This window comes from Gambusia affinis, linkage group LG05 (genome assembly GCF_019740435.1).
Source record: "Gambusia affinis linkage group LG05, SWU_Gaff_1.0, whole genome shotgun sequence".
Taxonomy (NCBI): Eukaryota; Metazoa; Chordata; class Actinopteri; order Cyprinodontiformes; family Poeciliidae; genus Gambusia; species Gambusia affinis.
Genome location: NC_057872.1, coordinates 31,006,037 through 31,032,713, shown reverse-complemented (window position 1 = coordinate 31,032,713; position 26,677 = coordinate 31,006,037). Strand labels below are relative to the sequence as shown.

The following is a 26,677-nucleotide window of genomic DNA, read 5'->3' as shown; positions in this document are numbered from 1 at the left end:
ATTTTAGTGTATTGTGGTAGTTTGGTTGATAACTCCAGCAGCAGCTAGCGTTAAACTACCTCGCCTGAAACTCGTCTGTGTTATTAAGGAGAGCCTCTCTGAGGTGGCCTTTGTTTCTGCTGCATGTTGACAGTATGCAGCTCTGCATTCCTGACTCTAACAGCCTGTTAATATCTGATGTTTACCCTAAAACACGAGGGAAAGTGAACCTGGAGCACCTGCAGCGTCAGGTCAGGGGGAGTGGAGACTCTCAGAGAAAGAAAAGATCTTTGGTGAATTCAGAAGAACAAACTTTCTTCCTCTCGTCTCCACTCACACTTTTTAAATTTATTTTGTTTAAAAGCAATCCTGCTAAATTTTTATTTATTTGTTTCATAGTGAGATGCTGAAGTTTCATTTATATATTCAGATTTTTTTAAACAATTTTTAGTCCTCAAAGATCAAAATCAAAAACTGAGAACAGATGTGATTTTAGTTTTTATAAAATGTCCAGTAGTGATGCACTGATGTGAAAATTTACCAATATTATAAATATTTCATGTTCCTATCCTTTCCACACTGTGAATAAACATCAAAGAACTGATCATCCTGGATCAATGTCACATGACCAAACAAACAACAACCCGCAGTAACAAGATGCAAACCAGCATTGGTCGTTATGGTTTAATAATTAATGTCGGTCCAGTTTTACTTATTGGGCAGATATTGATATATTAAATATTTTCTAGCATCTGGAGCTTCTGATGTCAATGCTGATAAAATTAGTCATTTAAAAAAAATTTAATACTTAAATTTAGAGTGGAACATTTGTAGTTTGTTCCTGGTACGACTGCAAATCTGACGCACAAGCTAAATCCGCTGACAGCAATGGATGACGAAGCCGCTTCTCAGTTAAATTCAAATTGAAAAAACTATTATTCTGTCCAGGTTGTGCGAAAAGAGGTTAGCCTGTCAGTGAAACTATTCAAGCACAAAATGGCATCTCAATGTTAACTAACATGTTAGCTGCTAATGCTGCTAACGTTAGCATTAGCAGCTAACGCTAATGCTCATGTCAGTGAAACACTGAACTTTGCGCCAATCTGATGGTTGAAGATCAAATTAAAAATGATAAATATTGTCGTGGATGAGCTCGTGTCAATTTATTTAATAATTTCTCAGGAAGATGGGTTTTAAAAATTAAAATGTTGCTTAAATGGTTCATTGTTTGGGATTAAGTTGCGGTTAATTAATAACACACATTGAAATCAACCTGATTAATCGTAAAATAACCGCATCCCATAATAAATCAGTTTCTGATGTTTAATTCAACCCACGATTTCATTCTTCAACTTTTTTCCTTTTAGTTTCGGGTTCCGATGGATCAGAACCGGAGAGGGACCGTCCGGTTCGGAGCTGAATCCTGAATTTGGCTCGTGAACGTCCCTCTCTCCGGTCGCGCGCCTGCGGCGTGAGCGCGCGCGCCAGCTGCAGTTTCCAGCTGTGAGCTCGTGAGGCTGGACCGTCAGTTTCTCCTCCGGTGGTTCGGGTCGGCTCGGTTCGAACTGGTGCGTGACTTGTTGCTCTTCTTCTCCCGGTTTGGACCCGGTCTGTTTCCCCCGGAACCGCCGCTCCTTCCTCCGGACCGAAACTTCACCTGAACCCCCCCACTGCTGCCTCAGGGTTCGGGTCCATCCTCAGTTCCGAACCCACGGCTCGGTTTATTGTTTTCCATCATCATTCTGCTCTGCTGCTGGAACTTTTCAAACGGAACCGGTCCAGTAATGGGTTGGGGTTTCCCGGTTCTGCTGGCGGTTCTGTTCGCTCAGCTGTCGGCCGGGTTCCCGGACGGAGTGGACGTTCAAGGTAACAGAACCGAACCGGACGGGCTTCAAAGGTTTATTTCTCTGAGAGGTTCTGGTCCGATGAGGCTGTAGAGGTTAATTAACGGCTAATTAGTGGCTAATTAACATATTCAGTACTGATCATCTCTGATGGGCTGACTATGGAGAGAAATTGATGCCATAAAGTTTTTTTAAAATAGAAAGAGAGAAAGAAAAAAAAATATTCTGAAAAGTAATTTTTTTAAACTTCCAAATCTTTTATTTCAGTTTCAAATCATTATTTTTTTTATTTGAAATCTTTTTTAATTTCCAAATAGTTTTTCAGTTTCAGTTAAAAAACTTCTACAGTTTCAAAACTTTTTAGAATTATTTTTCTCAGTTTCATGTATAAAAAAATCTGGTAAGCTGAAAATGTCTTTGACATGAAGAACTGAGAGTTTAATGAAACCACTATCTGGGCTGAAACAGCTGTAAACTTCTTAGAGCATCTAAGTGAGGAAAAGACGCATTTTAAATGGAAAGCTTTAATTTTTTACAGCGTGGAAATGAGCTCATGTGATGCAATCATGGAAAATTAAACTGAAGCACTTAAAAACAGCAGCAGGAAGATTTGCTTTGACAACACGTTGCAGGAGAAAAGAAACCAGACAGCTTTGATGATAATGCAGCACATGCTGAGATTTAAAGAGTGTAAGGAGTTAAATTGGGGCCGTGATGTTTGTTTAAAATGAATACAGAATTAAACTGAAAAAAAAAAAATTTAAACTCAAAAGTGATTTTGAAATTTAAAAAAAATAACCTGGAACTGAAAAAAACTGAATCTCAAAAGGAGTTTTGAACACGTTTTTTTCCAGTTTCACGTCCTCAGAACTTTTTTATAGTTTATTTTGTTCAGTTTCAATGTTTTTTTCAGTTTGAAAACATAAATTAGGTTTTAAATCTTTCTTTTTTCAGTTTTAAATTGTTGTTTCTTTAAACCAGCAGCCGCAGACGTTCGGGAGACATTTTTGGGTTTTTAGACTTTTTCTTTCCACTGGTGAAACGTTTCTGTTTTGTGGCTTCAGTTTTTGTTCATTCTGCCGTAGTTTCCTGAACCGTTCCTGTCCCGTAGTTTCCTCTGACCTTGGTATGACATTCAGGCCCACATCCTGACTGACACTGACCCGTTCCAGGTTAGCTTCTGTTTCTCCTGGAAACCGTCTGGGATTGTTGGGGGACGTTTTGACCCAAATGTTTTTCCACGGCGGTTTTATTGGACAGAAAGAGAAAGCAACCCCCCTCAGGGATCGGTTCACGTCCGGAAATCCTGAACAGTCAGAAGGAAAATCTTTACTCCGGCCGGTCTGGAGGCGAGCAGCTCGCTGGACGCAGTCGGACATGTTGGAAACGGCGCCGTTTGGAAAGTTCCACAGTCAGAACTAACAATAATAATTTGGTTTATTTATCCAGCCGTAAGAGGATAAAACGGGTTGTCTCAACGGGTCCACTGTGTTATTCATTCATTTATGAATGAAACCGTTTCAAACTAAATATTCAGCATTGTATTTAGCTTGCTAGCTAAATATTTAGCTCTAAGCTGCATATTTAGTTAGTTCTAAACTAGTTAAATATGTAGTTAAGTTAAATATTTTGTTAGTAAGCTAAATACTTACCTTTAAGCTTAATATTTAGCTACCTTGAGCTAGCTAAATGTTTAGTTAGCGAGCTAAATATTTAGCCCAAAGTAAAAAATGGCCTTTATCTATGTAATAAATATTACATAATATTTGTTACCTAAATATTCTACAATATTTAGGGAATATTCAAATTCACTTGCCAACATCAGGAAGTGGACCACCAATGTAAAAGTTTTGTTTTCTTTCATTTAATTTGTAGCTTAATGTCTAGCTAGCTAATAATATAGCTATTTAGTTTGAAACTGTGACATTTATGAATGAATGAATAACATGGTGGAAAAATTAATCCCCCTTTTATCTCCTAAAGATGTAAAATAAAGTTTTTAAGTCTTGACTGTGTAACATTACAAACCCAAAGTTTGAGTTTCTGCAAGGCTGCGAATAATTCAGACATTTTGACATTTTTCATGTTTTTTAACTCTGTTAAAGAGGATCAAGTGTTTTCTTGTCCACATATTGTGAAAAGTTTCTCCACGTTACAAAGTGGAGTCGCAGTGAAAAGCTGCAGATCAAAGCAACAACTAAAGTTTATTTAAAGTGACTGAAGCCTCTGGCTTTTCGCTGACTCAGCGGTTTTCTGTTTCCACAGATATGAAAACTGTGTCAGCCAGCAGAAGTCTGATAATCAGGTCCAGGTTTTCAGAACTGGCCCAGAAGCTCAGGGAACCAAATCTCAGTCTGTCAAACTGGGATTATGTTACAGAAACTGGGCAGTCTGGGAAGTCTGTCAAACCAGCAGCTGTGGGTTCAGATCCAGATGTTCGGCTGGGTTTCATTTCCAGAACGGCTCTCCCTGATCAGTTAGAAGGATTTTCCACAATCTGCCAGCTGCAGATGTAACGTTAAAGTGCAGCAGAAGCAGTGACATCATCACCTTGAATGACTTTATGTTTTCATCTCTGGTTCTGTGATGTTTCTCCTCCAGTCATCGACGTCCTGAGCCTCCAGGACTCCAAGCAGAACGTGGCGGCGGTGGAGAAGCTGTCGGGCGGTCTGAGCGCGCTCAGTGACGTCTATGTGGTGTCGACAATCCGACTGCCTGTCAAGATGGGCGGGGTTTTGTTTGGGCTCTACAGCAAGCAGGACAACAGGAAGTACCTGGAGGTCGCCATCATGGGGAAGATCCACAAAGGTTGGTGGAAGTTCAGCGACTCGGTACGAGGAGAGCCGTTTGTTACGCGACGAGACTTTGAGGCAAATAAAAACGGTTTCAAGGGCCGTTATAAACCAGATTGGGTTATAATCTACTGCTAATGATGCTAGCTAGAGCTAATGTCATTAGCTAGAGCTAACACCATAAGCAAAAGGTAAACTATTGGCAGGTGCTAACATCATGAGCTGGAGCAAGCACTATTAGTTAGCTCTAGCTAACACTATTAGCAGGAGCTAAAAGCATTTGCCAGAAGTGACAGAACTGGCTTGAGCTAACACCATTAGCAGGAGCTAATGTAAATTCAAAACAGATTGAAAGGTAATGAATGAATGTTTAAAGTGACAATAAAGCATCTTTAAGTTTTTGTAACAAACTGTTTGAGAAAGTAGAGACATTGTTTAAATCTCGATGTTAGCCTGCATCTAACATCTCGGCTAATGTTGAGTTCTGTCGGGTTAGCCTCAGTAACCCAGCAGTTACCAACAGTTACTGAGGCTAACTGTCAGTAACTGAGTGTCTGGTTAGCGTTTTTCAAACAACTCTCTCCTCTTCATCCCTTTGATCCTCCTCATCTCGTCTTGTTCCTGTTCTGGCTGGAGGGCGCTAGCGCTGTAGCACCTAGCATGCTACCCAGGGTGCATTGCAGTGTGAACAACACAGAGACCTTCTGTAAATTAAATACTAAATAAGAATGTCTGGGTGATAACAACCTTTTATTTTCCTGTATTACATTTATTCTTTGACAGCTTGAAGCTGAAGTCAAATTTTCTGTTTTTGAACCTGATGGTTGTTTGTGTTGCTCTCCTGCTCACTGTTTATTCTCTCAACATTTCCATGAAGTCTGTTCTCCTGTTCCACTTCTCTCCCACACGAACAAACCGCAGATAAAAGAAAAGAGAATTTCAACCTAAACTTTTCCTCCTCAGTTCTGGTCCGGTACGTCAAAGCGGACGGGAAGGTCCACACCGTGAACCTGCAGAACTCCGTCCTGGCCGACGGACGGACTCACTCCATCATCCTGAGACTGGGCGGCCTCCAGCGCAGCAACATGCAGGTGGAGCTGTATGCCGACTGCCGATTGGTCGATTCCAGTCAGGGCGTTCCCCCATTGGTTCCTCTGCCCAGAGAGGCGGACATGGTGGAGATCCGACATGGACAGAAATCGTACGCCCGACTTCAGGTTAGAGGAATAAGAACAGCAAAGACTGTAGAATGCAAGAATTAACTAGAGAAATCTGAATAACTGATTGCTTTACTTGGCTTTTACGTGATTTTAGTTTGAAGGACGAAGGTGTGGAGGAGATTTAACATTCCTCTCCTCAGATGTTACTTCTGATTTCTCCTGGAGGTCCTCATGGTGTTCGCAGGCCAGAAGGGAAAGACAGTTTAGTCCAGGCGCCTCCAGTCCTCCAGAGCTGCTATCCTTCAGCTTTAGGTGTTTCCCTTGCACCAGTACAGTGCAGTTTGCTGCCAATTAAATCACTTGCTCTTCATAAGCCAGATACCAAAACAACCTGCGTATGCGTTAACTTCAGTAAAACTGTTCAAGAAACACACAATCGATCCCCTAATATCTTATTCAGCTGATTTTGGCTAGATGCAAACCAAACGTGTCAGCAGCCATCGTTACCATGTTGCCTCTCTGTGCTCCTCGGTGTATTTTCAGATTTGCAGCAAAAATACATTTTTATAAGGTGAGAAGATTGGTGTTCATAAATAACTAAGAATAGTGACATGCAATCAACTATTGCTTTGTGGAGATGGTACGAGTCAGACATGGAGGTAGAAATCATCTGGTGTGAATTCAGGCAAAGTCAGCAGTTTGATCAAATCAACAGCAGACAGAAGGAAAAATACTGATGCCTGTGAGCTTGAACTGGGTCAGCTGTTTCCCCAGACAAGTTAACTCAACTTGAACAATGGCTGTTCAGGCAAAAACAACTTGGACAAGCAGTTCAATAGTCCCGTCCGTCACTTCAAACGTCCGTCTTGACGCAGTTGCAAAGGGTCAGTAGCCATCTTTGTCCGGCTGGTACCTTGCCGTGTACCAGGCCCGGACCTTAAAGGACCTGCTGATGGAGGAACCGGTTGCTCTAGTGGGGAACAGGCTGTAGAGCAGGGGTGGGCACTCGTGGTCCTCGAGGGCCGGTGTCCTGCAATTCTCAGATGTCTCCCTGGTCCAACTCACCTGAATCCAACAGCTGAATCACCTCCCAAGTGCAGTCTGGTCCTCCAGAGTCCTGCTAATGACCTCATTATTTGACTCAGGTGTGTTGAAGTAGAGACACATCTAAAAGTTGCAGGACACCGGCCCTCGAGGACCAGGAGTGCCCACCCCTGCTGTAGAGGATCTTCCTTGAGGTTTCCTACCAGTGGGACTGAACTACTCTGAACTCTCGTTCTACTGAGGAACCTCAGTTTGGTCACTCTGAAGGTTTGGACCAGAACTTCCTTCACTTCGGTTCATCCTGATTCAGGATCAGACGTTTTCCTGTCGGTCAGGAAAACTTTCCGGAATCCTGGAGAGAATTTTCCTCTTTATTGGCCGATGTGTCCAGCAGGACCGGCGCGTCTCTGCGTCTGTCTCATCGGGCCTCTCTCTGTCAGGGCGCAGTGGAGTCCCTCCGCCTGGCTCTAGGGGGCAGCGTTGCTAAAGCCGGAGCGCTGACCGACTGTCCGTTCCAGGGAGACTCGTCGGCCTTCAACTCAGGTGAGCTCACCTGGATCTGAACCTGAAGTTCTGCTGCTCTGTGGTTCTGATCCGGATCGGTGATGAGTTCTTTGTTTCCTCAGTGAACGGAGAGGTCCAGTCCATCCTGGGTGAGGTTCTGATCACTTAACCGGTTCTGATCGGTCGTGACCTTTACTCTGATCTCTGATTGGACGTCATGTTTGTGACATCATCTGCCAGGTGAACACACCAAGGCTCTGATTGGTCAGCTCATCATTTTCAACCAGATCCTGGGAGAGCTGCGGCAGGACATCAGGGAGCAGGTGAGAGAGAGAGACAGGTGAGAGAGAGAGAGACAGGTGAGAGAGAGAGACAGGTGAGAGAGAGAGAGACAGGTGAGAGAGAGAGAGACAGGTGAGAGAGAGAGAGACAGGCGAGAGAGAGAGACAGGCGAGAGAGAGAGACAGGCGAGAGAGAGAGAGAGAGACAGGTGAGAGAGAGAGACAGGTGAGAGAGAGAGAGACAGGTGAGAGAGAGAGAGACAGGTGAGAGAGAGAGAGACAGGTGAGAGAGAGAGACAGGTGAGAGAGAGAGACAGGTGAGAGAGAGAGACAGGTGAGAGAGAGAGACAGGTGAGAGAGAGAGAGACAGGTGAGAGAGAGAGACAGGTGAGAGAGAGAGACAGGTGAGAGAGAGAGAGACAGGTGAGAGAGAGAGAGAGACAGGTGAGAGAGAGAGACAGGTGAGAGAGAGAGAGACAGGTGAGAGAGAGAGACAGGTGAGAGAGAGAGACAGGTGAGAGAGAGAGAGACAGGTGAGAGAGAGAGAGAGACAGGTGAGAGAGAGAGAGACAGGTGAGAGAGAGAGACAGGTGAGAGAGAGAGACAGGTGAGACAGAGAGAGACAGGTGAGAGAGAGAGACAGGTGAGAGAGAGAGACAGGTGAGAGAGAGAGACAGGTGAGAGAGAGAGAGAGACAGGTGAGAGAGAGAGAGACAGGTGAGAGAGAGAGAGTGAGGTGAGAGAGAGAGAGTGTGGTGAGAGAGAGACAGGTGAGAGAGAGAGACAGGTGAGACAGAGAGAGACAGGTGAGACAGAGAGAGACAGGTGAGAGAGAGAGACAGGTGAGAGAGAGAGACAGGTGAGAGAGAGAGACAGGTGAGACAGAGAGACAGGTGAGAGAGAGAGACAGGTGAGAGAGAGAGACAGGTGAGAGAGAGAGAGACAGGTGAGAGAGAGAGAGACAGGTGAGAGAGAGAGAGACAGGTGAGAGAGAGAGACAGGAGAGAGAGAGAGAGACAGGTGAGAGAGAGAGAGAGACAGGTGAGAGAGAGAGAGACAGGTGAGAGAGAGAGAGACTGGTGAGAGAGAGAGAGAGAGAGAGACTGGTGAGAGAGAGAGAGACAGGTGAGAGAGAGACAGGTGAGAGAGAGAGACAGGTGAGACAGAGACAGGTGAGACAGAGACAGGTGAGAGAGAGAGACAGGTGAGAGAGAGACAGGTGAGAGAGAGAGGACAGGTGAGAGAGAGAGACAGGTGAGACAGAGAGACAGGTGAGAGAGACAGGTGAGAGAGAGAGAGAGGTGTGAGAGAGAGAGACAGGTGAGAGAGAGAGACAGGTGAGAGAGAGAGAGACAGGTGAGAGAGAGACAGGTGAGAGAGAGAGACAGGTGAGAGAGAGAGACAGGTGAGACAGAGAGAGACAGGTGAGACAGAGAGAGACAGGTGAGAGAGAGAGACAGGTGAGAGAGAGAGACAGGTGAGACAGAGAGACAGGTGAGACAGAGAGACAGGTGAGACAGAGAGACAGGTGAGAGAGAGAGACAGGTGAGAGAGAGAGAGACAGGTGAGAGAGAGAGAGACAGGTGAGAGAGAGAGAGACAGGTGAGAGAGAGAGACAGGTGAGAGAGAGAGACAGGTGAGAGAGAGAGAGACAGGTGAGAGAGAGAGACAGGTGAGAGAGAGAGACAGGTGAGAGAGAGAGAGACAGGTGAGAGAGAGAGACAGGTGAGAGAGAGAGACAGGTGAGAGAGAGAGAGACAGGTGAGAGAGAGAGAGACAGGTGAGAGAGAGAGACAGGTGAGACAGAGAGAGACAGGTGAGAGAGAGAGAGACAGGTGAGAGAGAGAGACAGGTGAGAGAGAGAGAGACAGGTGAGAGAGAGAGAGAGACAGGTGAGAGAGAGAGAGACAGGTGAGAGAGAGAGACAGGTGAGAGAGAGAGACAGGTGAGACAGAGAGAGACAGGTGAGAGAGAGAGAGACAGGTGAGAGAGAGAGACAGGTGAGAGAGAGAGACAGGTGAGAGAGAGAGAGACAGGTGAGAGAGAGAGAGACAGGTGAGAGAGAGAGAGACAGGTGAGAGAGAGACAGGTGAGAGAGAGAGACAGGTGAGACAGAGAGAGACAGGTGAGACAGAGAGAGACAGGTGAGACAGAGAGAGACAGGTGAGAGAGAGAGACAGGTGAGAGAGAGACAGGTGAGAGAGAGAGACAGGTGAGAGAGAGAGACAGGTGAGAGAGAGAGACAGGTGAGAGAGAGAGAGAGACAGGCGAGAGAGAGAGAGACAGGCGAGAGAGAGAGAGACAGGCGAGAGAGAGAGAGACAGGTGAGACAGAGAGAGAGACAGGTGAGAGAGAGAGAGACAGGTGAGAGAGAGAGAGACAGGTGAGAGAGAGAGAGAGACAGGCGAGAGAGAGAGAGAGACAGGCGAGAGAGAGAGAGAGACAGGCGAGAGAGAGAGAGACAGGTGAGAGAGAGAGAGACAGGTGAGACATCATCCTGGTCTCAGGAGCCAACAGCGTGTCTGTCCTCAGGTGAAGGAGATGTCTCTGATCAGGAACACCATCCTGGAGTGCCAGGTTTGTGGTGAGTCAGCAGCTCTGTGGACGTCTCTGAAAGACCTGAGGACCCTATTGAAGCCGCCCCGTCCGTCCCCCTTTCCTCCCACCTGTCCCCCCGTCTGCCTGCAGGTTTCCATGAACCGCGGTCTCGCTGCTCTCCCAACCCCTGCTACAGAGGAGTCTCCTGCATGGACAGCCTGCAGTTCCCTGGGTACACCTGTGGACAGTGTCCACCTGGGACCACCGGCAACGGGACGCACTGCAGGGACGTTGATGAGGTGAGGACAGGACGCCACGAGACGCCCGGCAGATCCTGTGAGACGCTGAGTGCTTCCTGTTTGTCGTCCGCAGTGTGAGCTGCAGCCGTGTTATTCTCCTGAAGCCTGCGTCAACAGAGAGGGAGGCTTCAGCTGCCAGCCGTGTCCTCCAGGCCTGTGGGGGGCGCCGCTGGCCGGAACAGGACTGGACTACGCTAAGACACACAAACAGGTCTCACGGGCGCTGTGTTTAGATCTATTTTAGTAATCAAGTATTCTGTCGATTATTTTTAATCGAGTTATCGAATAAAAACTGTGATGAAGTAAAATATTGGTAAATTCTACCGTAACAGCACTAATAATATTAAATATCTACATCAGCCCAAGTTTTCATATCAGTGCGTCCCTAACAATTACTTTTCTGTAGTATAGAAAATTTACCTGCAACAACAACAGTTCAGTTTTTAGTTAACCAAAAATTATAGAAATGATGTTGAATTGCTGGCTGGCTCACAAAAACACTTGGAATAATGTCTATTATCCAGGTTTTGGTTTTTATTTGATTGTTTTTAATTAGATTTTTTTATTTCAAGCAAGTTTTTAAAAACAAGAAAAAAGGGAGAGAGAACACATAACCAAGAACAAAATAATTTATCTCTCCCTTTCTGTTTGTAGAGCAGCAGGAAGAAGAAAACACTGATTTAATCTCAGTTTATGTATTCATCTTCAGTCAGTTTAACAGATAAACTCTCACTTTGCTCAGCCTTTTATAGCTTTTTTCTCTCATGTCATCAATGACATTTGGCTCCTTCATCACACAAACACACAAATGACAACACGTCCGTTTTGATTACAGGAAAATGAGTCTTCCTGCAGTTAAATCCGTACATTTGTCTTAAAAGAGCTCCCTAATTATCCACTTTGGTGAGAAACAGAAAGTCTGTCATCATTATGTCTGCAAACTCCGATCCAAAGCCGACGGTTTGTTTGTAGAGGCGTCTTCAGCAAATCCAGTCTGACTGCTCGTGTAAATAAATGTTGGACTGTGCGAGTTAGCAGCAGCCATCAGCTGCCGGTAATCCCAGTTTGAGTGTGAGCGTATTGCTGGGATGCAGCTGGAAACCATTAGAGCCTCTGAAGCAGCACAGAAAGCTCCCAGCTGTGGAAAAACCGCGTTCAGTCGGGGCGACATCATCTCACCGCTGGTAGGAAGTCGTTAACCAGAGGGAAACGAGCGGAGGCGATCTGCTGCTGCGTTCTGCAGAGGTTTTAGTTCTGACATCAACCACTGAGGCTCCTCCACTTACAAGAGGAGATTAAATTTCCTCCTTTTGTTTGCAGAATGTTCACTTTTTACCAGACGGATCTGAGATCTTTTCCAGGGAAATTTCACAAGATGTTCCTGTCAGTTAAGCTTTAAAATCCCGACTGGACCTGTGAGTGTGTGTTTCAGGAATGCGTGGACATCGATGAGTGTGTGGATCTCCCTGACGCCTGTGCATCAAACTCGGTCTGCATCAACACTGTGGTGAGTGGAAACATTGAGAAGACGCTCTGGTTTTATTCATTGATCCTGATCCGGACTGACCTCCAGCGTCTAAAGCGATCCCATCAACGGTTCTGCTGCAGATCTTTCACCTTTAGAGGATTCTGTTTGTTCGTTCAGGCAGAAAAAATCCTCAGCTGGAGAAATGAGCCAGTTTTTACTGAGGATCCTGGAGAGACGGCGCCCCCTGGTGGACATTTAGCTCTCCGGTCTCTTTCAGGGTTCCTACAAATGCGGAGGCTGTAAACCCGGTTTCTATGGCAACCAAACATCTGGCTGCTCCCCCAGGAAGTCATGTGCTGCGTTGACCTTTAACCCTTGTGACACCAACGCCCACTGTGCCATGGAGAGGAACGGAGAAGTTGCCTGCAGGGTGAGGGGCAAAACTCACAGCAGAGGAGCAGAATTACAGACGGAAGGAAAAAACAAGGACAGACAGACAGACGGACAGGCACAGTTTGCATCCAGTTATTAATTGGTTAATCAAACAAATCTGCAAAATGTGGCAAATTCTTTATCTGACTAATCAATCAATTTTCAGAATTATTCATTAATCATCAGAATAGTTGATTACTAAAATAATTGTTAGTTGGAGCTCAGGGGTGTATGAATATATTTGAGCCTGAATGTTTAATTCTAGCTTCGGTAAATCCCAGCATGCATCTGGATTTTGCTGGTTTTGGGTGTTTTTAGTGATGAATCTGATATAATTTTAGAGCAAATCAAATCTAACTTCCTTCCAGCTGTGCAATGATTAATCGATTAAACAGATTTTAAAAAATTGTTGCATTCTGCAGATATTTTAGGATTAAACATTTAATAATTGGATGGAGAAGGTGCTTAATAGGAGGTTTTTTACAGAATCTGAACGCGGTGAAGATAAAACTTCCACTTCTGTTCCGATCAAAATTACAGACAAAAAATTCAAAATGTTTATTTATTATATAGGTTTAATGTAATTTCTGCTCAATTAGCAATTATTTTAAAATGATTAATCCCTATTAATTGGTTCAGCCTTAAACTTTAGAGTTTCTTTGGAAGCCTTTCATGTGTTCTGCATCCTGAATGTGTTTCCAGTGTAACGTTGGCTGGGCCGGAAACGGACACACCTGTGGAATGGACACGGACATCGACGGCTACCCCGACCGTTCTCTGCCCTGCATGGACAACGACAAACACTGCAAACAGGTCAGACCGCACCTGGAAACAGGTCAGACCGCACCTGGAAACAGGTCAGACCGCACCTGGAAACAGGTCAGACCGCACCTGGAAACAGGTCAGACCGCACCTAGAAACAGGTCAGACCACACCTGGAAACAGGTCAGACCACACCTGGAAACAGGTCAGGTCGCGCCTGGAAACAGGTCAGGTCGCGCCTGGAAACAGGTCAGGTCGCGCCTGGAAACAGGTCAGGTCGCGCCTGGAAACAGGTCAGGTCGCGCCTGGAAACAGGTCAGGTCGCGCCTGGAAACAGGTCAGGTCGCGCCTGGAAACACGTCAGGTCGCGCCTGGAAACAGGTCAGGTCGCACCTGGAAACAGGTCAGGTCGCGCCTGGAAACAGGTCAGGTCGCGCCTGGAAACAGGTCAGGTCGCGCCTGGAAACAGGTCAGGTCGCGCCTGGAAACAGGTCAGGTCGCGCCTGGAAACAGGTCAGGTCGCGCCTGGAAACAGGTCAGGTCGCGCCTGGAAACAGGTCAGGTCGCGCCTGGAAACAGGTCAGGTAGCGCCTGGAAACAAGTCAGACAGCGCCTGGAAACAGGTCAGGACGCGCCTGGAAACAGGTCAGGTCGCGCCTGGAAACAAGTCAGGTCGCGCCTGGAAACAGGTCAGACCGCACCTGGAAACAGGTCAGACCGCACCTGGAAACAGGTCAGACCGCACCTGGAAACAGGTCAGGTAGCGCCTGGAAACAAGTCAGACAGCGCCTGGAAACAGGTCAAGTCGCGCCTGGAAACAGGTCAGGTCGCGCCTGGAAACAGGTCAGGTCGCGCCTGGAAACAGGTCAGGTCGCGCCTGGAAACAAGTCAGGTCGCGCCTGGAAACAGGTCAGGTCGCCTGGAAACAGGTCAGGTCGCGCCTGGAAACAGGTCAGGTCGCGCCTGGAAACAAGTCAGGTCGCGCCTGGAAACAAGTCAGGTAGCGCCTGGAAACAGGTCAGGTCGCCTGGAAACAAGTCAGGTCGCGCCTGGAAACAGGTCAGGTAGCGCCTGGAAACAGGTCAGGTAGCGCCTGGAAACAGGTCAAGTCGCGCCTGGAAACAGGTCAGGTCGCGCCTGGAAACAGGTCAGGTCGCGCCTGGAAACAGGTCAGGTCGCGCCTGGAAACAAGTCAGGTCGCGCCTGGAAACAGGTCAGGTCGCGCCTGGAAACAGGTCAGGTCGCGCCTGGAAACAGGTCAGGTAGCGCCTGGAAACAAGTCAGACAGCGCCTGGAAACAGGTCAGGTAGCGCCTGGAAACAAGTCAGACAGCGCCTGGAAACAGGTCAGGTCGCCTGGAAACAGGTCAGGTCGCGCCTGGAAACAAGTCAGGTCGCGCCTGGAAACAAGTCAGGTAGCGCCTGGAAACAGGTCAGGTCGCCTGGAAACAAGTCAGGTCGCGCCTGGAAACAGGTCAGGTAGCGCCTGGAAACAGGTCAGGTAGCGCCTGGAAACAGGTCAAGTCGCGCCTGGAAACAGGTCAGGTCGCGCCTGGAAACAGGTCAGGTCGCGCCTGGAAACAGGTCAGGTCGCGCCTGGAAACAAGTCAGGTCGCGCCTGGAAACAGGTCAGGTAGCGCCTGGAAACAAGTCAGACAGCGCCTGGAAACAGGTCAGGTAGCGCCTGGAAACAAGTCAGACAGCGCCTGGAAACAGGTCAGGTCGCCTGGAAACAGGTCAGGTAGCGCCTGGAAACAAGTCAGATGGTAAATTTCCCACAGCTGCTTGTCAGCATTATGATGGGCTTGTGACACATTGACCTTGTTTATCAGGACAACTGCGTGTTTACGCCGAACTCAGGCCAGGAGGATGCAGACAACGACGGCATCGGAGACCAGTGTGACGAGGATGCAGACGGAGACGGCATCAAGAACGTGGAGGTTAGAAATCATCCGGGTGTACATGCTGCTCCGACTGTCGCAGCCGCAGTCAACCTAACGTCTTATTTGTGGTTTAGGACAACTGTCGTTTGGTTCCCAACAAAGACCAGCAGAACTCAGACAGCGACTCGTTCGGAGACTCGTGTGATAACTGTCCCACCGTCCCCAACAGCGACCAGAAGGACACGGACAACAACGGACAGGGAGACGCCTGCGATCAGGACATTGATGGAGATGGTGAGGACAATCCGCCCTCTGCTGGTGATCACAGGGAACAGCAGGCATCTTCCAACTGGAAGGATTTCAGTTCACTGATTTGGAGCCTGAAATGCTGAAATGCCAATTCATTAGACGCAATAATAACAGGAAACAGAACCGTTACAATGGGCCGTTGTGGTGCTTTTGCTACTCGGGTCTCATAAGTTAATGTGGATTACGTCAGACGTACAGATTGCAACAAACTTACCTCCAAACAGTTTATAGTTAGTATTGCCTAGAAAGTCCGGTTTGTTTGGTGAAGTGTGAACACTAATCGACCAAAAACGTGAACTCTCGTTCGTCTACAAACCTTGGTCTGGGCTGGTTCAATTTGAATGTTTATGTAAACGTCAAGCAGACTGGATCCTTACAGCCCAGGGCCTTCTGGGTAAATACAACCAAAGCTAACGCATTAGCCTAGCGCTATCAGCAGAAATGTCTCCTGGTCTTCAGCCAAAGACTAAAGAGAAATCCTCCAACACTAAAATCTGACGCCTCCATCTTGTTTCCATCTGGTGAAGAAGGAAGTTGCTCTCAGTGTCTTCAGAGGTTTTTGTGTGGTTTCCTTCAGTGGTTGTTGGTGCAGCGCCCCCACAGGCCAGGAGGGGAACAGGTTGGTTTGACTCAGAACCACAGCAGCTGCAGGTGGAGCAGATGATGGAGTTCTGGTTCCAGTAGAACAGAGTTTACCGGACTATGAGAAAGGGAAACACCAGGTGGGGTGGTAATGTCGCCGCCGTCCTTCAGCCTCTCTGTTTTACAGCTCACAGGGGGAGCTGTGGCCTGCCTGCTGTGTTTGGGGCTTTGAGGGTTTTTCTCTGGCTGGGTGGTCTTGGTGGGGGCTCTTGACCCCACCAAGACACGATAACCCAAGCGGGTTATCGTGTTCTGGGCTTGACCAGCGCAGATGAGAATGACAGTGTGGCAGGATTGGGGTAATCTCATCCTGTGCCCCTTTGACCTGTGGCAGCTACTCCTTTGCCTCACTATTGACCTGCCTCTCTACCTGCTATGGTACCTTCAGTCAGTCTGGCCGGGTCTGTTGCGTCCTTCTGAAGTCAAGTTCGTTTGTCCTTTGCTGCTCTTAGGTTATGTAAGTTGCTCACATTCACCCACTCTGCACAAACAGAGACACACAATGAATCTCAAGCAATCAAGAAACCATGTCCAGATATCTTCTTCTGCCCGGACACATGTAGGCAACCGTCTTCTCTTCATGAAGCACCTGAAATGTTGAATGTAGGTTTACAACAGTCCAATTGGAGCCTGTTTGTGTGTTCAGGTATTCCCAACGTTCTGGATAACTGCCCTAAGGTTCCCAACCCGATGCAGACGGACAGAGACAGAGACGGAGTCGGAGACGCCTGTGACAGTTGCCCTGAACTCAGCAACCCCATGCAGGTTCTGTGTCCTCCAACAGCAACCTGGCTCATTTCACCAGCTGTGATTGGTCAGGTTTTTACTTTGTCTGGTTTTGCAGACGGATGTGGACAATGACCTGGTGGGAGACGTCTGTGACACCAACCTGGACTCGTATGTCTGACAGACACAACTCCTTCCCCTACTGCCGTCCAATCAGTTTAGGTTGCTGAAACCATGACAACAAGGCTGAAATACTCGTCTTGCTGTTCCTCTGTTGCTGCAGGGACGGAGACGGTCACCAGGACTCCAGAGACAACTGTCCTGACATCCCCAACAGCTCCCAGCTGGACTCCGACAATGACGGCCTCGGAGACGACTGCGACCACGACGACGACAACGACGGCGTCATCGACGATTACGACAACTGCAGACTGATCATCAACCCGAACCAGAAAGACTCCGACGGTACCGAGCAGAACCAGAATCTTGATTGGACCGAACCTTTCTCTCCAGTCTGGACCCGTCTCTCTTGCTTCTGTCTTCAGCTAATGGAGTGGGAGACGTCTGCGAGAACGACTTCGACAACGACGCCGTGATGGATCTGATGGATGTGTGTCCAGAGAGCGCCGAGGTCACGCTGACGGACTTCCGAGCCTATCAGACGGTGATCCTGGACCCTGAAGGCGAGGCCCAGATCGACCCCAACTGGGTGGTTTTGAATCAGGTGACTGACAGCAACTTGTAGCAACTGTTTCCATCCAAATTTTGAGCAAACCTTTAAAGCTCAAAAAACAAAATGTGAATTAGGCGTGTTTCCATCCACTGGTTGGTGTGAATTTGTTAGATGTTGACGCTGCGATGGCTGTAACAAACAGGAAGTTAAGGTTGTAAACTAGCCAGCTGTAATTCTTCATCATGTCAACTAGCTTTAGCGATCTTTCATGCTGTCTGACGGCCGAGACAAAAAGCAATTCTGATGAGATTGGAAACAGCCGATCAGTCCTGAGAGGAAAACGTTTGCTACGTCGCAGTGGAAAACGTGTTTCCATCTCCACTTTTGAGCTTTAGTTCTTTGGGAAAAAGAACTAATGAAACCATTTCAAGCTAGAGAAATACTTTGTTTGTTATTTTGAATCTAGTTGCTTACATAACCTTATTTAATGCAGCACTAATGCACATTTAACCTGCAAGCTGAGGCCCGTTAGCTTCATGCTAACAGGCCTAGCTTCACCTTCCAGCGTCTCAGAAGGACACTGGGCCGAATGATTTCCTCGGGAGAACGATGGACTTTGAACGATCTGGACATGATCTTTGACCCTAACTTGCTTACTTCTTTCCTAGCTGCTTGCTACCTTCCTTCCTAGATTCCTAGATATCTGGCTGATTCTTGGTAGAAAAAGAAAGGAGAGAGAAAGATGACAAATGGAAATTATTGAGCTCCTGTCAGTTTATCAATAGATTGATTTATTGCTATGTTTTCTGGAGCGTTTTGTTCTCTGAACAGATTAAAACCCTCTGAATTATTAATCCGCCGTTCTGTTGTCCTCAGGGCATGGAGATCGTTCAGACGATGAACAGCGATCCGGGTTTAGCTGTCGGTGCGTTTCCCTTCGTTCCGATTGAAAACCTCAGATTCTGATGGATCTGGTTCTGATCCGTAAACCTCCGGGTTTCTGCAGGCTACACGGCGTTTAACGGCGTGGACTTTGAGGGAACGTTCCACGTCAACACGGTGACGGACGACGACTACGCCGGCTTCATCTTCGGGTACCAGGACTCGTCCAGCTTCTACGTGGTGATGTGGAAGCAGACGGAGCAGGTGTACTGGCAGTCCGTCCCGTTCCGGGCCGCGGCCCAGCCCGCCCTGCAGCTCAAGGTTCGGCTTCTCCCGCAGGCAGCCGGCCCAAGGCATCAGCAAACTGGAAACCAGAATGCCTGAATTTCAGCTCTAACCGGAGAGATAAATGTTTATTCAGAATAAATAGTATTTAAAATTCGGATTTTTGTTACTACGGTTACAAGTTAAATCTTTAATGTTCACCAAAACATCCCAGCAGATTATAACCAATTATCCCCGATTGCTCCTAAACTCAGCCAGCTAAGCCCCGCCCCCTCTTCCAGGTTCCAGCTCACCTGGTTTGAAACGAAACTGAAATAAACTTTGAAACTGAAAAAAACTGTAACTACAAAACTGGAGAAAACTATTTGAAATTTAAAAAATTATTGAGACTGAAAAAATTGAAACAAAGAAAACAAAAAAATTTCCAAATGAAAAAAAATTGAAACAGAAAAAAAAATTTTTGAAGTAAAACTTAAAAAAATGGACATAAAATAAAGATTAAAACAATAATTTTGTTGCATTTTTCAAGATTATTTTTGAATAAAACATTTTGACATTGAGAAAAATGGGGAATTGAAAAACGATTTGAAGCTGAAGTCCTGGTCCTGCAGGCGGTGAAGTCCCGGACCGGGCCGGGGCAGTACCTGAGGAACGCCCTGTGGCACACCGGAGACACGCACGGCGAGGTGAAGCTGCTCTGGAAGGACCCCCGAAACGCCGGCTGGAAGGACAAAACGTCGTACCGCTGGCAGCTGAGCCACCGGCCGCAGGTCGGATACATCAGGTCAGACGGGTTTCACAATAAAACACCGATTCCTAAATATCAACACTGTCTCTTTAAGACAAAGTAGTTCATTAAATCCCCACCAGGGCAGAAATTTTAAAAGATACATGCCCTACATGTTTCTGCTTTTTAGTTCCTCTGAATGTTTAATTAATATTAATAGCAGCAATACAATTAATATTATTAACTTGAGAAAAACATAAAGAGCAGGTTTTTGGTGTTTATTTCATTTATTAATGGAAAAATGTCAAAACCAAGAGAATAAAGACGTACAAACATAAAGTCAGTAAAATAAACCAGACAATCATATTACAATCACAGTCATAATAAAATGAGAGGAGAGTCAAAATATTACGAGAATAAAGTTGTAATAAAATCATCCGGCAATAAAGTCGAATTATGAGAAATAAAATGATAATAATTTGAGAATAAGGTGGCAGTTTTACCCTGTAAAGTTGTAATAACATGAAAATAAAATCATTATCAGCAGCAGGACTTTGAAGTAATTAATCAACAACTGAAGAGAAGAAAAAAACACAAACTGATCTAGTCACATAGATCTAGATAAATCTATCCAAACGTTTCTCTTTAAACAACTTTTTATCATAACTTTGTGGTGACATTATGACTTTATTCTCAGGATTAAAAACAAACTTTGAGCCTGATATCAGAACTCTGTATGAATATCCTGTGTGGTATTTAGTGTAGTACTGTGTAGTACTGTGTGGTACTGTGTAGTACTGTGTAGTACTGTGTAGTACTCTGTAGTACTGTGTGGTACTCTGTAGTACTGTGTGGTACTGTGTGGTACTGTGTAGTACTGTGTAGTACTGTGTAGTACTGTGTAGTACTGTGTGGTACTGTGTGGTACTCTGTAGTACTGTGTAGTACTCTGTAGTACTGTGTGGTACTGTGTAGTACTGTGTAGTACTGTGTAGTACTCTGTAGTACTGTGTGGTACTCTGTAGTACTGTGTAGTACTCTGTAGTACTGTGTGGTACTGTGTAGTACTGTGTAGTACTGTGTAGTACTGTGTAGTACTGTGTGGTACTCTGTAGTACTGTGTGGTACTGTGTAGTACTCTGTAGTACTGTGTAGTACTGTGTGGTACTGTGTAGTACTGTGTGGTACTCTGTAGTACTGTGTGGTACTGTGTAGTACTGTGTGGTACTGTGTAGTACTGTGTGGTACTGTGTAGTACTGTGTGGTACTCTGTAGTACTGTGTGGTACTGTGTAGTACTGTGTGGTACTGTGTGGTGCTGTGTGGTGCTCTGTGGTGCTGTGTGGTGCTCTGTGTGGTGCTGTGTGGTGCTGTGTGTGGTGCTGTGTGGTACTGTGTGGTGCTCTGTGTAGTGCTGTGTGGTGCTGTGTGGTGCTGTGTGTACTGTGTGGTAGCTGTGTGGTACTGTGTGGTACTGTAGTACTGTGGTACTGTGTACTGTGTGGTACTGTGTCGTACTGTGTCGTACTGTGTCGTACTGTGTAGTACTGTGTGGTACTCTGTAGTACTGTGTAGTACTGTGTGGTACTGTTTAGTACTCTGTAATACTGTGTAGTACTGTGTGGTACTGTGTAGTACTGTGTGGTACTCTGTAGTACTGTGTAGTACTCTGTAGTACTGTGTAGTACTCTGTAGTACTGTGTAGTACTGTGTGGTACTCTGTAGTACTGTGTAGTACTGTGTGGTACTGTTTAGTACTCTGTAATACTGTGTAGTACTGTGTGGTACTGTGTAGTACTGTGTGGTACTCTGTAGTACTGTGTAGTACTCTGTGGTGCTGTGTGGTGCTCTGTGGTACTGTGTAGTGCTGTGTGGTGCTCTGTGGTGCTCTGTGGTACTGTGTGGTGCTCTGTGGTGCTGTGTGTGGTGCTGTGTGGTACTCTGTAGTGCTGTGTGGTGCTGTGTGGTGCTGTGTGGTACTCTGTGGTGCTGTGTGGTACTGTGTGGTGCTCTGTGGTGCTGTATGGTACTCTGTGGTGCTGTGTGGTGCTGTGTGGTGCTGTGTAGTACTGTGTGGTGCTCTGTGGTACTCTGTGGTGCTGTGTGGTGCTCTATGGTACTCTGTAGTACTCTGTAGTACTGTGTGGTACTCTGTAGTACTGTGTGGTACTCTGTAGTACTGTGTGGTACTGTGTAGTACTGTGTAGTACTGTGTGGTACTCTGTAGTACTGTGTAGTACTGTGTGGTACTCTGTAGTACTCTGTAGTACTGTGTGGTACTCTGTAGTACTGTGTAGTACTGTGTGGTACTCTGTAGTACTGTGTGGTACTGTGTAGTACTGTGTGGTACTGTGTGGTACTGTTTAGTACTCTGTAGTACTGTGTAGTACTGTGTGGTACTGTGTAGTACTGTGTGGTACTCTGTAGTACTGTGTGGTACTGTGTAGTACTGTGTAGTACTGTGTGGTACTCTGTAGTTCTGTGTAGTTCTCTGTAGTTCTGTGTAGTTCTGTGTGGTACTGTGTAGTACTGTGTGGTACTCTGTAGTTCTGTGTAGTACTGTGTAGTACTGTGTGGTACTCTGTAGTTCTGTGTAGTTCTGTGTAGTTCTGTGTAGTACTGTGTAGTACTGTGTAGTACTGTGTAGTACTGTGTGGTACTGTGTAGTACTGTGTGGTACTCTGTAGTACTGTGTAGTACTGTGTAGTACTCTGTAGTTCTGTGTAGTTCTGTGTAGTACTGTGTAGTACTGTGTGGTACTCTGTAGTTCTGTGTAGTACTGTGTAGTACTGTGTAGTACTGTGTGGTACTGTGTAGTACTCTGTAGTACTGTGTAGTACTGTGTAGTACTGTGTAGTACTGTGTAGTACTGTGTAGTACTGTGTGGTACTGTGTAGTACTGTGTGGTACTGTGTAGTACTGTGTGGTACTCTGTAGTACTGTGTAGTACTGTGTGGTACTGTGTAGTTCTGTGTAGTACTGTGTAGTTCTGTGTAGTACTGTGTAGTACTGTGTGGTACAGTACTCTACAGTACTACTGAGTCCGACTCTCAGCCTGCAGATTTCTCCTGCACTCGTCCGTTATTCGTCTCTTCTCTCCTTTTTCTTTTTACTGCATTCTTTCCCCTCTGAACCTCCTTTGTGGCCCCGGGGCCCCCAGCTCCCCATTGTACCCGTCTCCATGGCGACCAGCGCCCTGGCAGGAATCCGCTGCGGCCACCGTTCATATGCAGATTAGATGCAGAGACGGAGCGAAACTCTGAAAGAGTTTATGAGGGAAAAACTGAACTTCCCTCAACTCTGGTGTAGGTCCAAAGAGCTGCTGGTCCGGAACCAGGTGGTACAGAACCAAGTCCAGAACCTGAAGTTTCAGAACCTGAAGTTTCAGAAGCACATAATGTCCACCTCAGTCTGTCAGGAGGAAATTAAAACGATGGAGAGAAGATCTGTGGAAAAGATCAGAAAAATATTCTGTGAACTTGGAAAGAAGAGTTAGATAGATAACCAGGAAGGAAGTTAGCTAACTAGCTACAGAGGACGTTAGCTAACTAGCTACAGAGGACGTTAGCTAGTTGGCTACAGAGGACGTTAGCTAACTAGCTACAGAGTACGTTAGCTAACTAGCTACAGAGGACGTTAGCTAGTTGGCTACAGAGGAAGTTAGCTAACTAGCTACAGAGGACGTTAGCTAGTTGGCTACAGAGGACGTTAGCTAACTAGCTACAGAGGACGTTAGCTAACTAGCTACAGAGGACGTTAGCTAGTTGGCTACAGAGGAAATTAGCTAACTAGCTATAGAGGAAGTTAACTTTCTTACTAACTAGTTAGCTAACTAGTTAGTACGGAAGGATGATAATTGGTTGATTGATTGATTGATTTGTTGGTAGATTGACTAGTTAATTGATTGTTTTATTGACTGCTTAGTGGAATGATTGTTGGGTTAATCGATCGTTTGATTGATTATCCGGTTTGTTTTTGTTTTCAGGGTGCGGTTCTTTGAAGGGACGGACATGGTGGCGGACTCCGGCGTCGTCATCGACACGACGATGAGAGGAGGCCGACTCGGCGTTTTCTGCTTCTCGCAGGAAAACATCATCTGGTCCAACCTGCGCTACAGATGCAACGGTAAAAACCGCTCCGCCTGCGACTCTGTGCCGCTCGGACACTTTCCTTTAAAACTCTTCTTCTGCTGTTTCAGACACGGTGCCTGAAGACTTCGCAGCGCATCGTCAGCAGTTTCTCATGCACATTCAGGTCTGAGCGCGGCAGACGGACTGCGGACACGGCGGCTCTGTGGGAGCCGAGCGCCTGACTGGGAGCTGGAGAAACAGAAACCAGCCATCCTCTCCAGTGTTTCCACCTTTTCCCTCCATGGTTTTAACTCGGCTCGACTGTGAAGTTTTTGCCTTTTGGTTTGGCTGTTTCCGTGAAAGAACCTGATCTGCTACCAACAGGAGAAGAGAAGTTCCACCATGTTTTCTTCTGTCCTGACGACAGAAAAAGACTCAAAAAGCTCTTTGAGGTCCAGTCTGTTTCTGCTTCTGCCACTGAAAACCCAACAATCATTTGTGTTAACCGTCTCCAAATAAAACATGACAGCGTGGACGATGCATCTCCAGCTTTTGAGCTCATGAATCGAAGCGTTTTCCTTCTGCGTGGAGCACCAGACTCCTTTCTGCAACCGGCTTTAATACGGAGCTACATAAGTCAAAAAGTCGTCAGAGGTTTTGACTCACCTGTTGCACACCTGACAATAACAATCGCTGGAAGTCGTGCTGAGAGTTTCCTGAATGCCCTGTAGGTGTCACTAATGAGTCGTTAGCTGTAAAAAAAACGTGACCACGGAGTTTTCAGCTCATCACTGACAAGATTCAATATAAAGGGCATTATAATTAAATTTTTTTTAAACTTGTCTCCTTAAAAAAAAAACTGAGAAACTTTCTAATTTAAAAAAAAAAACAACTTGTGAAAGCAAAGAAAGTTTCTTGTTTTAAAGATGACATATTTTTTATTCCAGGCACATAGCGCCATTTATAGCAGATTCAAGTAACTGAAATTGGATCTCTGTCTCTTTAAGAAGCTCCTGCTCTTTCTGAAGCTCTGCGTCCAGGAAGTCATCACAACATGGTTCCTCTATTAACCTGCTAACGTTTTTACTGGAGTAATAACGAGCTCAGCAGTTACACCAGGTGTTTGCTAATTGCTGCTGGCTAGTCTGAAGGAGCTGAGTGGGGGAGGAGCTGCGTGTTGAAGGCGGGACTATGTCCCAACAAGCGTTTAGGCACCTCCAAATGGTTGCCAGGGAGATTAGAGGATACGTGAAAGAATCAAGGCAACACTGCAGGTTTGTTCATGATGGTGGAAAAATCAAAAAGGTGATTTGACATGATGCTGCCCCTTTAAAAAGTTTTATATTCAAAACAAGAAACTGAGAAATTTGTTTAACAAGGAAAACTATACTCATCTTAAGACGAGAAACTTTGTTTTAATGCGTCTATATCTCGTTAGAGAGAGTTTTTTTCATACTGAGACATCTGATTTCTTAGTTTCATGTTTCTGCGTTCGCAGAATTCAAACGCTGTGATTCTTGACAATAAAACTGGAAGTGATTATTTCCCGCATCGCTTACACTGTAAAACCTGCGTGTAGTCTCTCCAAACAACATGGAGCGGGTCGAGCGGTTCCTGCAGTGGAAACGACAAATCTGGAGGCAGACTGAACTTCAGGCGCAGGACGAGGAAACATGGTGGAAACATGTTGGAATACGTCACATGTAGTCATCAATACCAGCTTCACACACTGGAACCACAGAAGAAGAACAGCAAGATGAAGCTAATCAGCTGGAATCAAAGTGTCCTCCATGTTTTATGGTTTTAATAAACAACCAACCCAACAACGGCCCCTTCGTTTTTTAGGATTTATTCTCGGACGTTGACTGTCGAACAGAGAAACAGACACCAGAACCAAAGTTCTGAGACAAAAGGTTCTCAATCCTAATTATTTATACGTTTCAGCAATATTCTAGATCAGGGTGTCAAACTCCAGTCCTGGAGGGCCGCTGCCCTACAACCTTTAGAAGAGCCTCTGCTGCAGCACCTGAACAGAATACTGAGGTCATCAAGGTTCTGGAGAACCGATCCACACAGGAGGAGGTCATGAAGCCGTTTCATTCCAGGGTTTTGTACCTGAGGCTCATCTAAAACCTGCAGGGCAGCGACTGGAGGACTGGAGTTTGGATCTCAAGAAATGTAAAAACATCCCATTTAACCAGTGGTGGGCAGTGCTAACTAAAAATGAGTGGCGCTAACTCCAAAGCTCTGCACTGCTATGGTATTTAATGGAAGCTAATGCTAAAGTGCTAATCAATAACATTAGTTCTACTAATGATATAACAACAACATATTAGTTCAGACTCAGAATACCTGTCATTGTACAAAACCACAACAAAAATACATCTGCTAACGATAAAGCTACATCTACAGGTGGTTAGCAGACGCTAATCTTAAAGCACTAATCATAAACATTACCTCCGCTAACGCTAAAGCCCTGAGCTAAGGCCATATTTAGTGGAAGATGATGCTAAATTGCTAACTTCAATTCAAATTACATCTGCTCTTGTAAGCCTATAACCTCGAGAACCAGTTTAATTTTGACATTATCATTTACATTTTAAATCCCATGTATAATTTTTATGTTATCTTATTTTTATCTCTACTGTCTGTTTTGATTTTGCAAAACTTTTCCCGCCAAAAAATAGGCGGGAAAACGGAGAGCCAAGATTTCAACACAGATGTTGAACTTTAGTCAACTAAAACTTTTAAAATCATCTAAGTAAATCAGCATGTTAGAATTTATCCAGAAAAAAGTTATTTAGATGAAGCTAAGTGTGCTAAATGCTGACTGATTATTTTCAATCAGCGCTAAAGGTTAGCTGCGCTATTAGCGGGAGTGTGCTCACCACTGTGTTGAATAATTCACTCCAGGTTTGACTTAAAAAGGCTTTAAATTTCACAAACATAATAAAGGTCTAAGAAATGTCAAATATATTAAATTTGTTTAAATTTCTAGATTTTTAACTGGAGTTGATCAAATTAACTCCAGATTCTTTAAGAAACTGAGAAGTAGCCCTTTAATTTAGCACCATTCATCACAAAGGATTTAAACTCAGGACTTTTTATACCCAGCATAAAACTGCAGCAGACAGAGACCTGGGGGTTGTGCCGCCCTGGGCAGAGAGCCATGCAGAAAGAAACCGTTACACGTATTAAACCGACATGGTGGTGAGGAGAACCGTTTTTTAAAGTTTAACGCATCAAAAAGAGAAAGTTTTAGTGAACATTCTAAAAATCCAAACTCTTGCAGGAAAACTTTGATTTTCTGACGAGATTCTGAAGCTGTTCACAAACCATCAGCCGATCGTTGCCGTTTCTGGTCTCCTGAAGCCGCTGG

General features: G+C 45.7%; 1 protein-coding gene across 2 annotated transcripts; it reads left to right on the top strand.

The window, feature by feature from the left end:
- The first annotated feature begins 1,340 nt into the window (after window positions 1-1,340).
- On the top strand, window positions 1,341-25,121 carry thbs3a (thrombospondin 3a). Of its 2 annotated transcripts, none has more exons than XM_044117097.1 (23): window positions 1,341-1,845; window positions 4,425-4,631; window positions 5,579-5,832; window positions 7,260-7,362; window positions 7,446-7,472; window positions 7,564-7,646; window positions 10,137-10,188; window positions 10,293-10,441; window positions 10,515-10,652; window positions 11,874-11,948; window positions 12,187-12,339; window positions 13,044-13,154; window positions 14,935-15,042; window positions 15,120-15,279; window positions 16,583-16,701; window positions 16,781-16,833; window positions 16,946-17,127; window positions 17,208-17,386; window positions 18,212-18,260; window positions 18,342-18,538; window positions 19,114-19,286; window positions 23,214-23,353; window positions 23,427-25,121. In XM_044117097.1, the coding sequence occupies exons 1-23, from the start codon at window positions 1,764-1,766 to the stop codon at window positions 23,486-23,488; spliced, it is 2,856 nt and encodes a 951-aa protein (XP_043973032.1). In that variant the 5' UTR covers window positions 1,341-1,763; the 3' UTR covers window positions 23,489-25,121. The 2 variants fall into 2 exon arrangements, with proteins under 2 accessions (XP_043973032.1, XP_043973033.1); XM_044117098.1 differs by lacking the exon at window positions 1,341-1,845 and adding an exon at window positions 2,974-2,995.
- Window positions 25,122-26,677: the final 1,556 nt, after the last annotated feature.